Raw genomic sequence first — 15602 nt, 5'->3', positions numbered from 1 at the left:
GAGACAGCAGGGATCAGTGAAGGGTAATACATCTGCTCTGTGAGGTGTCGTATCATTGAGTCACGCCACGTATACAGGTGCGGGGACAGGTAAATATCTCGCGCATGCGCGTCTCGCTCACCATGCACGTACATACGCGTACATGGTATGATCATGTTAATGGTAACAGCATGAAACTTAAATCAATTTCTATAGCCCCCATCCGGGGACCGGTGGGGGACTAATTAACATTGTGTCATTAAACAACAATCTCACTGTAAATAAATATTGTAATACATGAATCACATCAAACTTCAGTTATCAATTTTATGCAAAAAATAGGGTAGGCTTGCGAAAGTTATTTTGAGTGCATACTTTTCTGATATTCGAAATATTATTTCTTACGTACGTAAACTAGGGGTATAGCACAGAATCCATTCTACAATAAGCCAGTCAAGTGTATTGTGTGCTATCATGAAATGTGCTGAGGCAACAGTTAATAACAGTCCCTAACATTTTCTAAGTTGAGGGTCAATTAAGCTGAACCATTGCTTGCTAATTTCAAATCATGTGAAATGTTATAGACTTGCCAGGTACATTTCTTTGAACAGTTACATGCTGTGTTATTATATTATATACAGATTTCCAAGCCTCTTGCGGTTTAATACTGCTCTGTAAGTTACATAAGTATGTTCATGAAAATTCACACTGGCGTATTGCATGTATGTGTATTTATACAAGTATTTGATACACAAACAGTTATGCCAGTGGTCTTGGACGGTTAAGACCAGTGTGGGGACGGGGGCTCTCACAGAAATGATTATCGGAATCGGAAACTACCCCATCCTTCATAACTGTCCTCACTTAGATATATTTCTTCAAATAGGTGGCACTTTTCAACTTTAACATATTTGGATTTTGATATTGGTTGTAACCTAAAATAAAGTTCTGATTCCAGTACATACCAATACGAGGCTCGAAACCCATAAAGGGGGCCCCATGAACTGTTGCAACCAATGAGGAAAGTGAGTTGGTGGGGAGGACATGTAAGGGAGCTTTGGCCTCAACTAGAAGGGAGGTCTCCATCAAGGAAAAATCTTAATTGCTGATAATAATATCTTCAGTTTCAATCCAGTTGTTTTTCATAATTGCAGCCTCTTTGGATTTATTCACATCTTCCAAATATTCCTGTGCTGCCTGAAATACAAGAAAAAATACATCATTTAATGTTTTGGTTGTTTTCATTGTTACAAAAGTTATTATTTTATATAATATTTAACAGTCATATTTATTAGCCATACTCAACAGTTTTTATTACCAAAATGGACACACATTCTTTGATTTTGGTGAGGTGTAGACCTAAACCTTATCACAAACGACCATTAAATTCAAATGAGTACTTGGTTCGTTTTTCGTAGAAGCATAAAACTGCAATTCTCAAAAAGTCGGAGTTGTTTACTAAGAGTCGAATGTTGTCAAACTAACAATGCATCATAAATAAGGATCGAATGACCAAATAGTCTATACATCAGAATTCCTGCCTTTGTGTATAGTCTAATTATTATGACTGAAAACTGACAAAGAAACTATTTATTCCAATTTGTATGGAATGAATATTTAATCAACAGAGAAGATATTTGGAAAAGAAAAGTTGGTTTATTCCTTTCCAAGATGGTCACCAAAACATTCATTCCCAGACAACTTTCTTGCAATATCATTGGAATTCTGAGATAGTGTGTTTGTCCTATAAAATATTTTCGAATGGTAGACTTGGAAATAAGAAGGAAAAGAAAAATGATGCGAAGCTTTGAGTTTGTTTTCAAACTTGTGATTCTAGATTCACAAGAAAACAACCTATTTTAATCTTTGTCGGAACTTTTGGATTTTGAAGATTGCTATGATAGCCAATATAATAAAGTAGACTTTCAGTAAAAATGTCCCCCCCCCCATTCCCCACATTGATTTCCATTATTGGGGGTTGCCTTTATAACCAAAAGTTGATCTAAACCCCTAAAAATGTAAAAATTACATTGAACACCCTAGTTTAGGTCCAAATATAGCTGTAAAATTCTCAGGTCCTTGTGGTAAGTCGAGGTGGAACGTGACAAAGTTTTTGTTCAATCTAAGCATGGCTCATATAAATATGTCTAATATATGTTTGTACGAAAGCCGATGATGACCACAGTCTGTGAGAAACTTGAAGAGATGACGTACACACTCGGCCATGAAAAGCCAATTAATATCTGATTGTAATAACCTGATTTTAAGAGATTTTCCCCCTCGTATTAATAAATTCTGTTTGTATATGTAGCCTATAGTAACACATATGTACGACTCTCTTTATCGTACATCTAAAAGTTTTGGCATTTTTTTTCGTGAGGATACGAAACTCGTTCTCATTAAATATGATAAATATAAAATGAAATGCTCGAGATTTTGGTTTCGAATGCTTGTTCTGCAGTGATAAATACTGTATTGGCGACTAATCAACAACTAGATGGATCCAGAGCCCCCGTCCCCTTTCTAAGTATCTAATTATGACCAATGTTTTATGGCCAATATCATGTTGCCCCTTCCCCTCAGCCCCTCCTGAAAGTCATTCAAGTATTTTTCCTTGTATGTATTAATTTTAAAACTCGAAAGATAAACGCTAAAGAGGATTATCCCAGGAAGCTTTAATGACTTGAAGTAGCTAGCTGACGAATCTTAAGTCTATCCCTGTAGTACTACACTGTTAAGGGCGATCTTTAATTATCACGAACTACACGGCCTCTGTGATGGAGTCTGATAAAGACATTACAGTCAGGACAACACAGAAAATGTATTTGATAGATTCATATGTTATCAGAAATGGGTTTTCAACTTTGATAATAACGTAGAATTATAATTCCAAACAGAGACTCCAATCCACATACTATGCGGTGACATAACATGTACGTACTTTAGAATAAAACTGTATGCCACACATGTGAGTCCAACAGGAGTACAACTCGTCGAAACCAAAGTATGTGACACATGTCGCACCTAGATACACACCAGCTTCTATTGACATGTCTATAATACTTATGAGATAAAACAGTAGAAATAGACTGGATTGGGGGCTTGCTCTTAGCATAAGACTAAAAAAAATATCGGTTGTATGTACAAATATGCTTGTCGATTTGTTATTGATTATATATAATTAAAATTATTTAATGTCCGTGTGAAATAGGTAAGTGTAGAACAAATAAGATCTAACGATCGAGTATAAACAAGCTGTTTTCACCCTGCACAGGGCTCTTCAGGGTTTCTTCTTCATTAAATCTGCCATCATCTTCCTATGTAATGAAAGGTGGCAGTGGTACAAACTTGCAAATTTGCACTTTCATTCCCCATTCCGTAGGAAGGTAAGGTGGGTCCAATACCTCATCCAAACCCCCCNTACGTACCTCTGAGAGATGGGAGCCGGTGACATCATTCGTCCCCTTCAGCCAGGGACAAAATATATATCATAACTCGTGCAATAAACCAGCTAAATCTAGTTGTGGGGATCTCTCTTCACTGACTTTTGACACATAACTTGTTCGAAAAGAGAAGAAAGCTCCTTCAGAAATGTGACTCTGGTTACAAAATAGTGACGTAATGTATTTATCTACCGGCATCAGCTGTATTTGAACAATAAATATGCACATATTAATTAATTGTCTACCCACATCCGCTGCATGTAAACAATAAATAGGCACTTTCTAAATATTTTCTTCAGGTTGGTAAGTATGAATTATGAGAAGTTCTTTTTACACAACCAATACAATTTTCTATGTGGCGTGTCGATGACTAGTACTGTTACCTTCATCAGACAAATGACCAGTGAAGCGTATGCACACAAATGTGTAATTTGGTCATTTGTCTGATGACAGTGGCAGTGTACATATCGTACTAGTCATCGAAACGTCACATAGAACATTTTATTGGTTGTGTAAAAAGAACTTCTCATAATAAATATGCATATACAAATTAATAACTTGTGTTTATCTACCCGCATCAGCTGCATTTAAACAAGTGTAACGTTACATTTACCCAATACGTCTGTTTATAAACGATGTAATAAGGCATAAGATTCAAACATACCATTATATGTATACATAATGTATGACTGAAGGTCACGTGTGAGGGGAGGCTGAGAATTTCGCGTGAATCCCGAAGGGGGCCTAAGGGATTGCCATGGAGGAGCAATCTATTCAACGTTTTCACTTTTGTACAACTACACATTTTTTTTTACTAATTTAAAAAAAAAGTTCGTATCATGCCTTTAAAACCGCGAAGTAAAGACCTAAATGAAAGTAAACCAACGTTGAAATGATGACTTATAACGTATGTTAAACGATTGACCTCAAAACTGGATTAGGAAAGTTTGGAAAAATAATAACTCGGTAGAAGTGTCTTTTGCTAATAATTTCTCACCATTAAGGCCTCGCACACGCACATATGTATTATTTCTTAACGGCACGCTTGACAAGGACATAAACTGTCGAATGATTAAAAAATATAGGAAAACATTGAACTGGTTTTGGACAAATGCCATAGTGAATTTCCAGCCCAGGAATAATGATAGTTCCTCTACCTCGGGCTCTTGTTATATATCTGTACCAGTTATAAGTTCGTTAATAAACAGTCTTGACCACTTCAAACTTTGTCCAGTCCATTGTTAAGTGTATTGATGGTGGGTGTAGATACCAACCATGTGGTAGTCTGTTCCATAATTCTGATCGTAAGGTAGTTTCATCTTATAATTTGTAACTATTTAGAACGTTGGGCCTACCACGGGAAAACTCTTAGCTTTGTATCTACAAAACTTATTACTACGTGTCCGCCGCAGAGTAATAACATGCAGACGGATTAACCAGTTGTTGTGTTTGTTATGTAGTCAAAATCTTTGAACTACATGTACGAAATTATTGGGATACTTTGTATCTGAGGTACGGTGTTATGTTTACTTCAATGGCCCGTGGTGTAAATATGTTTCTGTTAAATTAATGGTTTCTAGCACCTTGCTGGAAAATATGACAAGCGAGCTTCGTGACTATTTGTACGAACAGGTTTAAAGAGTTCATTAGTGTCCATTATCAATACTCCCGAACAGGTTTAGTGGAACCCTCTCCTGCTCCAACGGTCTTAATACAGAGAGAGGCAGCGACTATATAGTGTGGTGAGAAATGATGAGCACCTTGATTAGCTAGAGTTCCGATAATGTTTGAAGTAGAAGCTCTGTATTCGTTTGGACTGTTGTAAATATCGACATCCATAACTACGATTACGTCACCTTCACGACATAAACTTCTCTTGTGAGCAGGTATTGATTGTTACGTTATTTGTTTGTGAGAGTAACGTCATCAATTTTTGGTAAAACGACGTAATTTTCTCACACAAACCAATGGCGTAACAGACAGAAGACTGTTCTGCATCCGTAGGGTGCACCAGTGCCAAAAGGACTGCTGCAGTGTTCTCGTTAGTATAGATTTCCCTTCGTGCTGCTCTTTTTCATAGTGTGGAGGATGTGACACTCAATAATTATAGAAAGAAAACTGTCAATATGTATATATGTTTATCTTATTGAAATAAGAAACTATATTAACATGTAATAACAAATATTTAGTAGTTCCTACAACTAAAGGAGTGTTGGATAACCCCAAGCGTGGCTGGAAGTGATAAAATCCGAAGCAATTAAGGAAGAATCAAGAATAATTGCGAAGGTCTTGAAAATAAAACAAGCACTCAGTTAATAGTTTTGTCTTCAGTTTATTATTAATTTATCACAAGACTGCTGTATGAAAATACAGTTAATGTTGAAAGTGACAGGCTGACTAGAAATGTAACATACACAGAGGGTAAATTATTTTAAGATAACATTAATTAATCAACTATCTTAAGTTTGCCATTAATGACAGTCTGTCCTCTGCATTCTTTTCAACAGTATTCACATAGTAGACGGGTCAAGATGTCATTTTCAAGCATGTTTTAAAGACATCTTGTTACACGTCCCTCAACACGTATTATCTTTAAACTGCATGTATCACTTTATTCTTCAGATATGTCAAATCTATCCTGAAGGGAAGGGGTCGATTATCGTTCTTAAAAGTTCATTGAAAAACATCGCATTATAGACCATTTAGTGGAATATACCTATCAGGCTGTCACACATGAACGATTGTTTTAATCTATTTAAAAATGAACCATGTATCAGTTTTCTTATTAATTGAGATATTAATGAGATTTAATCAACTATAAGCTAGCAATTAAAATTTAAGTGTTCAGCCCGGGACACTACAAAACACTAGATTGATATTATTTGTAACAAAAACGTCTCTAATAGTTACTTATTAAGACAATATTGATAAAAATGAATCTATCTTTTTCTTAGGTAGTGAATATTCTTCAAACATAGCTAGCAATCTGATAATAGACAAACCATTTCAATATGTGGATGAATTAAATATTTATTAACGAACATTTTACTATTTATTCAATGAAATCTGACCAATTAAGTTATAAAAATGCGTTTTTAGAAAGGCCAATTTGATATGAAAAGCAGTAGATCAGTTAACCATAAAATCATACTTAATTAATTTCACTTACAAATGTCTACTCTGAATCTATTTTAATTTAAGTTAAATTTCGCCAAAAAAGCAATGGAGTTGTAATTGGGCACACATTCTTAAAATATAATCAACTGTCTGTTTGAATGTCAACATACACGAAACAATTATATTATGTATATCTTTAAATAAAACAAAACAAAATATAAAGAAATTTAAAAGGATTTTGCACTTTCAATATAACAAAATAATTCTCAGACTGAAATTATAAATGTCAATACCAGTTTATATGTTCCTAGAATGTCGCGCCATAATTTTAAATGGGGTGCCTCTAGATTGGACATTAGCGTGTGGTCTATATGACAGCACGGCATTGATTAACGTCCCTGCTTTACAGAACACAAATCTGTGCAGAATCGAACCCTGGTTTATTTTGGTACAGACGTGTGACACTCCGTATACATAAAAACGATTTCCGTATGGGTTTAGGATAGTAAGATTTCTGTATGGGTTTAGGATAGTAAGATTTCTGTATGGGGTTAGGATAGTAAGTTTCCATAATCATTACCTGTTACACGTGTGCCTGTATACTACAGCTAGGGATGCAGGGTGAAGTTATATCTAATGAAAAGACAAAAGTCATGTTTGCGACGGAAACATTGGAATTTCAGCACAGTTTACCTGGAAGGCTGACAATTGCATAATTATTTTTCACTGAAATAAACTCTTTTGGTTTCCTTCTTGGAAATTTATGTGAGCAAAAATAATGCATTATTTAAGGATGGAAATATGTGGAAATTCTGCCGTTAGCAAGCCTTTATTACGACACCAAATTCTAACTCCCGGCCGGAATTACCAAAACCTTCACAGCTTTAAAATATTTATTATAATTAAACATATTTCAGATCATTTAAAGAGATTCATTAACATAAGCATAATAATATTATCAAATAAATTTTCTTTTTAAATCGATGATTTGCAATTTTTAGCAAGGTCGAGTCTCTCAGCGCCCTATATCTCAAACAAAAAACAGTTTCAAAGTGTTCTGCATTTTTTTTCCAATTTAAAACCGTTTGCCCATTTACTATACCAAAGAGTTACACATGTACGAATTATATTCATTATTGATTCCCTGTAACATAAAAAACAACATCTTGCGACTGTTACAAGAGTTTGTTCCCCTTTTTAAACTCGTTTACATGATATAAAAGTGAATAGACACTCTACCCTTGGATACAGACGCAGTCTACATTACATTTGTTCAGGAAATGATCATGAGTACTGTAAACGAGTTTAATCGAAGTCATATAAATACTAACATCTTTACATCACATATTCTTATGAAGTACCTGTACAAAACGCACCTTACATTGTAATAAAATTTCAGAAACAACCATACGTATCACACAAGTGAAAAATGTGTATGTTACAAAAAACACAGTTATTGGATGCTCACAACAATAAAGACAGATATATAAATCAATATGATAACAAATAAATATTATTGTATTCCTTTTACAACAGTACAAGGTAAAAATGACTTTAAAACAGCCCTGTTTCGTCTTATAAAATATACATTTTTCAAACAAATAAAAAGAGGAATTATATCCGCAGCGAATTAATACATATTTGTATTCATTATCACAGACTGCATTTGTACGACAACTAAATTACGATAACATTGTAAAATATATCAAATCTCAAAATAAATAGAATAAAAAGCTTTATATCATTTGCAAACTTATAATTTATACAAAAACTCCAACTTATTATTTTCCTTAAAACATAAATCATTGTATGGCAGGAAACTTTCGCCCTACGCCGGTAAAGTTCATATTTACCAAGTGTTAATATCGCTTGTCCAATTTGATCACTATGCCTACTACGCTGTTTTAATATTCTATGTTATGACAAAACACAAGTTTGAATTGCCGCGAGAGTTTCACGGTATACAGTATCAAACACATTTCCTTCGGATACCAAATCATGGCAAATAGTCATAATTCTTTGTTTTTATTTGTCATTTACAGCATCAATCTACACTCAGTGTTTTATATATGTTAAATAAGGACTTGCTAAAGATAATTTCACACACAGAAGCTTAATGTCCTCATTGTTAACTGATAGTTTCCCTATTGAATGGTCAACGAAAGTAAAATAAAAACATCTTAAAAATGGCTAGTTTAAAAAAAAATCATCTTGCTCCTTTATTATTCGGATTAAAAGTGTTGAAAAATATCTCGAATACCATATAGTGTTATTTGCTTGTGTTGTGTAAACATATATTTTCCAATTTTGTGGAAATTTTCCCCATCAAAATCATAAGGGTCTCTCTTAAAAAAAATACTGCATATTTTTAAATGAGTTTTTAACCGTTGAATTTCAGGAATTACACACCATTCAATAACACGTTATTTTTTGTTTGTTTGACTGATTTGACATTTTATTAAATAATAGCATACATAATCACATTCAATGCTTTAAATAGTCTCAGCAGTAGGAAGATGAAGCTCGTAACGCCGTACAAACACATACAAATATCATTCCAGGTAATATTTACTTATATTAGACTAGGGGGTTCCCGTTAAAGCACAACGGAAGACAGCATTTGAGATCTATTATTCCTACTGGAAGCATAGGATTTTATACTATTGAATTTCATACTATAAATAAAGTCTGAATACCTTTACACATCTTGTGAAAAAAAGTCATTTTCAAGAATTGAATATTTTGTAAAATTCAATGTTAATACATTTTCTTAAATTAATGATGTAATGATATACAGTCTGCATTCGTCAGTCCAATCATCAAGTATACAGTTGTCACAAAATCTAAGTAGAAATTAAAAGCATTTTAGACTTTTTCTACGCGGAATTATCTCAGTACTTTTGCTAGGACGAAGATCGCTGGATTATATAAATGAGCACTTAATTTAAAATTGATATTTCTAAACAGCTTTTTTTACATTGATGTTGGAAAATTGAAAATAAATGTGGTAACCGAGTTGAATTTCACTGTTTTTTTGAACACGAATGTTCATTGTCCTGTAAAATTTTCGATTCACTTTTACACAAAAACAACAAAAAATTGCATTCCTGCAAAAACAACCTTTGATAAAACAGTCCTATGATAAACAATTTTTTCCAGTGATGCAAAATTTTGAAAATTCCATTTAAATTTACGCTATGAATCGGCCACATTATTTGTTGTAAAAGAATTAAATATAAACTGTTTTATGACACAAGAAATTGTTACCTATAATATTAAAGTGTAAAGAATATTTTCAATTATATATCTATTGAAGGCATAGATCGAAAAGTATCTGATTCGATACAGATTCAAAGCAATTTACGGTTTATGCCACAATAGAGAAAAATATGCAAATAAAAAAAAAAAAAAAAAAAAAAAAAAATAGAAAACAAATTTAATGTTTGGTATCAACATTTGTATTCATAAAAAAAGGATTTTCATTGATTTTCAGCATGATCGACACCCATTTGTAGTTATAATACAGAAATAACTGGTAAAGATATTATACATAACATGACATCATGACGCAATCCCCTTATATTTGGTACTTCAAAATCTTTTCTCAACCAGCTTTAAGCTAACCAGCAGCATAATTCTGATATCTTGGTGTGGTTTAGGACGGATCTATTACCAATTCAAGGGGTTGTCAACTTTTACTCTTGCTTCGTATACATGGACAAAACATATCAAAAGCCATACATTTACCTATTCCGGCAATCAAAGTGCATAAATAGCATCAAAACCCGAACCCATTTTGTATCATTCTAGCATTGATATCTAGATTTTAAAACTATCATTTCTGGAATTTTTGAACTTCTTATACAGGAAAAACTGAACCCTAATATTTCACACCTTTTGTATATCTAGCGAAGCCGATAATCACTGGGAATTCCCCTTTAGTTTAGGTATTGCTCCCTAATTTCCAACCCTTACACTGAGACAGATATACATTTCATTCCACAACTTATCTAAAAAAGAAGAAAACAGAATACTGTCAAACTACACACATAAATGTTACTGAGGAATTCTTTCACCACCGATTCTTACAATGGCATCCATAGAGATTGTCAGGTGGTCTGTTGAGTATTGTTCGTTATCCTATCCTAGTGTACGTGTCAAAGAACGATACCTCTCTTTGAACAAAACTCCTGAAATCTCTGCTGCTCTAATTCTGTCATGGCTTTATTCAGGGCATAGATCTGAAAAAGTTGAATAAATAGTTTTGTTAAAAAAAACATTATTTGTATATACAGGCAAAGTAAATTTCATATTCGAACGTTGTTGTTTACTGATAGAGATGTATCTCAAAATGAATTGTACAAAGACTATTCCGTCTTTGCGTATTGCAGAGTTATCCTCTCTTGAGAGCAGGTATTGGCTGTTACGTCATTGGTTCGTGTGAGAAAATTACGTGGTTTTCTCAAAAATTGATGACTTTACTCTCACAAACAAATGACGTACCAATCAATACCTGCTCTCAAGAGAAGATAACTCTGCAATACGCAAAGACGGAATTGGTACATCTGGATAAAAAATAATTAACTGCTGCGTTATCTACTGACAAAAACCACGAACGTTTGATTGCTGTTACTGTTAATCATACATTTACACATACAATACATGTCAAACAGTGATAACTTCATCATAACTGAATACTAATTTATTGCGTCAATAATCGAAATTCTATATACCTCATTTCTTTGTCTTATCTTTAATTCTTTCTCTCTGTCCTTCATTTGAAGCTTTTCCTGTCTTGCCTTTTCTTCCTTCTGTCTCTCAGTCTTTTTGCTCGCTTCCTTTTCTAGCACCTGCAATTTTAACTTGACGGCCCTTTGTGCCTGCGGACCATATAAGGGAATAAATAAAGCAATTTGACATAATCCAGAAAATTAAATAAAATGAGCACATGTATAACATCGGATGATACATGATTCAATTGAAAAACTGGAGAGTGAAACATTTAAGAATAGCTGTAAAAGTGTGTAAATTGGAGTAATCGAGAAAAGGTCGGTTTAACCATAAATAAGTTAGACAATTGCGTTAATTAACATGAATATATTAGAGAGCTGTTTAAACTGACGTCACAGACAATACAGCAAAATGAGCAACAGTAATAATGACATATTAACAAGATTTTGCGAGATACCAGACCAATTAATGTACTTTTCCCTATGTGGAATGCATTAAACAACGGAAGTTAGGAACATTAAAATTAAAATTATTTCTTCCAAAACAGCATCTGAATGGACAACTTTAATAATAATAATAATATTATTAAATCATTTTCAAACGTATATCTTCAACTTACAATGTAAAACACAACTATTAAATCAAATAATATTCAACTAACCCTTATGTCATTCATACTCGGCACATATTCCACCTTTTTCAGTTGATCTGAAAAATTAAGAAGATTATTTTTAATTCGACAGGCAGGATAAAATGTTGTTTCTCTAATATTAATTAATGTTGTAGAAACATGTTGTGTACTGTTGTATTATTATAGTATATTTACATTTGCCCCCGCGCCATCCCATTACAACAGTGTTAGAGTGCAAGTGTAATTATATAGGCTATAATTACAACTGCTCGACTATAACTACAACTGCCTGTTTCAGGTGTAGGAATATGTAAACCAACAAAATGGCCGCCTGAAATGTATTTTGAGGCAGGGCAAATGGTTTTTGTAGGAATATGTCTTAAAAAAGAAAAACATGTAAATATAAAAATACCTGGTTGTCTGGATGTAATTATTGTCGATATAATTACAAGTGGCCTCTGGCATATCTACCATAAAACCCTGGCGGGTTTTATGGGATTTGCCAGAGGCCACTTGTAATTATATCAACAATAATTACATCCAGACAACCAGTTATTGTTTAAATGTCCACATCCCTCTGGAACGCCTGGTCGTCCCGTACTTGTTTCGAATGTTTATTCCGTCTTTGCGTATTGCAGAGTTATCTTCTCTTCTGAGCAGGTATTGATTGTTACGTCATTTGTTTGTTAAATTAACGTCATCAATTTTTGAGAAAACGACGTAATTTTCTCACACAAACCAATCACGTAACAATCAATACCTGCTCACAAGAGAAGATATCTCTGCAAATCGCCAATACGCAAAGACGGAATAACGTATAATAGATTTACCGATGTTGAGTTGTAATAACAGTTTCGCTGATGTTTAGTATTTCTTGATGATTCGATGACCACGACACATTTAACTGGGGTTTATCTATAGCTAGTGGGCATATATGTGTGAATATTGGATTTTAGTTGCTGATTCACCTCAGGTCAGTCTGTCACTGTCATCTTTTATTCTGAATAAGGGCAAGGAACAGATATCATACTGGACTCGCAACAAGTGGCTATATACCAGCTTAAAGTTAGAGGACTCAGTATAACAGTGTCATACATTTGTTTGTTTAGTGTTTTGTATATAAAATCGATATTGAAAATTGATATCACTATAAAATAATTTAATTACCATTTTTTTTTTTTAGATTTATGTTAATTACTATGTTTTGATTATTTACCATATCACAACTGTCAGTATTCATTAACCAGATCAGAATGTTCATATCAGTTTTTAAGAGAAAAGTCATATGATAAGTAAATAGATAGTGTCTTACCTGACGACACAAATGTGTTTTCCTTAGCAGCAACATTGACCAGGGTTACGCGGGATTGTTCAGATACTTTCGGTAAGTGTACCGTTGCAACTCTTAGTGAAGAGTTGCCTTTAAGTTTAATGCCAGTATTTCCCATTGTGTAAAACATTTTGAATAGTTTTGAAGGTAACTGTCACCTGCATATATCGCCCAGTGTTCAGTATTTAGAGCTTGTCCTAGGCTATCCTACAGGCATAACAATGAGCGATAATTTAATGAAACTCAGTGAATGCTCATTGTCGATGATCATACATGCAGGTTATAATAAAAAAAATCCTTTAAGGTATGCATTTAATCGCAGTTTTTCCTTTTGTGCTATACGTTTAAATACCGTCACTGCTTAGTGCCGTTTGTTAAAACATTTCCTCTATATGAATGTTTTGTTCACAATAAGAAATCCAAAGTATAGCTGATTCAGAAGAAGAACTGCTTTCCAAACATGTCACTGTATTTTTCACCAAACAAATTATACTACATGTATATCTTCTTCACTTTATGGAAACACTACACTGGCATCTTTTGTTTTATGTAATCAGCCAATCTTATTTCCTTGAGTCAAGATCACTGGTGCTATTTTCTGGTGCATTTCTATACATGTAGTAAGCATGTACAATTAAACCCAGCTATTTCTAATCCGGTTGTTGTCAATTGCAGTGTCTAGGTACAGCACAACGATCATTATCTTTTTTCAATTCCCAAATTATCTCCACCATTTTATCCGGGAACAACGAATTACTGGCTGGATTATCGATGTTTGATTATAATCCCACCTTATACATTATTTCACATGATCATTCTACTTCACTATTACTACTCCTTAGTCAATGTAACCGTTCTGTTCAAGCTCAACTTTTGTCTCTTTTCCAAAATCGTAATTGACTAAAAATGACATGAGCTAACATCTATACAGAACAAATTTCGAGGGTCCCTATCTGTTACCATTATATGCTGTGTATAAATGAGTTATATAACTCTAAAATACTCCCCGGACAGCTTTTTTTACAATATGAGCACCACTAAAATAAAAACGGCATGGACATCAGCCAAAACGTTTTCAATTTTTAACTAACACGAGAATCAATTATGTTATTTCAGAGGAGAAAATGGGAAAACATTCAACTGAAAAACAAAGAAGGCGGATGTTTTAATAGATAAAATTTCAAAACACAAGTTTTATGTGTATAAGTTTGTTTTGTCCAGTTAACAAAAGTGCAACCCTGGGTTATTCTATTGATATTTTTATAAATAACTGTGATTATAGAATTCTCCTGTAGGATCCCTTTCATGTAACATTGATCCTTAGTGGGAGGCTTATGTGTTAAGCTATACACCTTGAGGTAAACCAGAAACAATATACCTGCCTTGTTAATCATTTATACATGTAGTAAAGTGCTGAATTGGTTAACAGGACATACGGTAGCTATCGGGGTTCTTTGGTGACTCAGCTATTTAAGGTATGCCTATTGGATATCTGTTGAATCAAAAGTTTTATCCACTTGCACATGTAGTGCAATAAACTATAAGTAAGCAGCACGAATTTTGAGAACCATGCATTTTATCTAGCTTTTGAATATAGCAACTTATTTTTTGTATTTTTGTAAACAGACAATGTGCAAAAATATATAAGTCACTTACTTTGAAAGGGGTACTTGAAGTATACTGTATGACGTTTCTGTTTCTTTAATTTTTCATTTTTATATCACTTTGAGTTAAAAATTAAGATTATATTTAAATACTATCAGCATACCTCTACGTTTATAATTCAATATTGATAAATGACGATTACGTTTTTAGGTCACCTGCCAGAATGGTAAGCCACTGAAGAGCTGTAGCAGGCTTGAATGTAAACCAATTGCAAGACCAATTCAATATATAACCTTGACCGGTTTTCACGGTCACCGGGGTCACTTGTCAAAACCAATCAAACTAAGTTTTATGAACATGAGGTCTAGGATCAAGATATTTGGCGAGTAGCATCCAACTGATCGAAATAGCGTAACTTGGCTCATTTTCAAAGTCTGAGGGGTCACATGTGTCAAATCTTTAAACCGCTTTACCTGATTAAACATGCAGGAGTCCTAGGGTGATAATACTGGTCAGTAGATTACTAGAACGAATATCTTTCAGGTTTGTTCAAATAAAAGACCTTGGCCTACTTTCAAAGTAGTAGGTGTCAAATGAGTTAATTTTTTAGGTCACCTGAGACAAAGTCTCAAGTGACCTATTGCGATCGCCTTTCGTCCGTCGTGCGTCCGTAAACAATTTACATTTTCGACTTCTTCTCCAAAACCCCTGAACCAATTTCAATGAAATTTTGCAGGGACCTTCCATGGACAAAGGTCAACAAAAA

At 33.8% G+C, this 15602-nt stretch overlaps 1 protein-coding gene across 1 annotated transcript in view; it reads right to left on the bottom strand.

Moving 5' to 3' along the window:
- Positions 1–9986: 9986 nt before the first annotated feature.
- LOC110463964 overlaps positions 9987–15602 on the bottom strand; it is an 11101-nt gene continuing 5485 nt past the window's right edge. The window contains exons 3-5 of the mRNA XM_021518935.1: positions 11932–11978; positions 11273–11419; positions 9987–10780 (exon numbers count right to left, since the gene is read on the bottom strand). Coding sequence (XP_021374610.1) covers positions 10697–10780; positions 11273–11419; positions 11932–11978 — 278 coding nt within the window. The 3' untranslated portion in view covers positions 9987–10696. The remainder of the gene's footprint in view (positions 10781–11272; positions 11420–11931; positions 11979–15602) is intronic.

The sequence above is a fragment of the Mizuhopecten yessoensis genome, unplaced genomic scaffold (genome assembly GCF_002113885.1).
Source record: "Mizuhopecten yessoensis strain PY_sf001 unplaced genomic scaffold, ASM211388v2 scaffold10949, whole genome shotgun sequence".
Taxonomy (NCBI): Eukaryota; Metazoa; Mollusca; class Bivalvia; order Pectinida; family Pectinidae; genus Mizuhopecten; species Mizuhopecten yessoensis.
The sequence above is the reverse complement of the archived record's forward strand: the minus strand, read 5'-3'. Positions and strand labels throughout refer to the sequence as shown.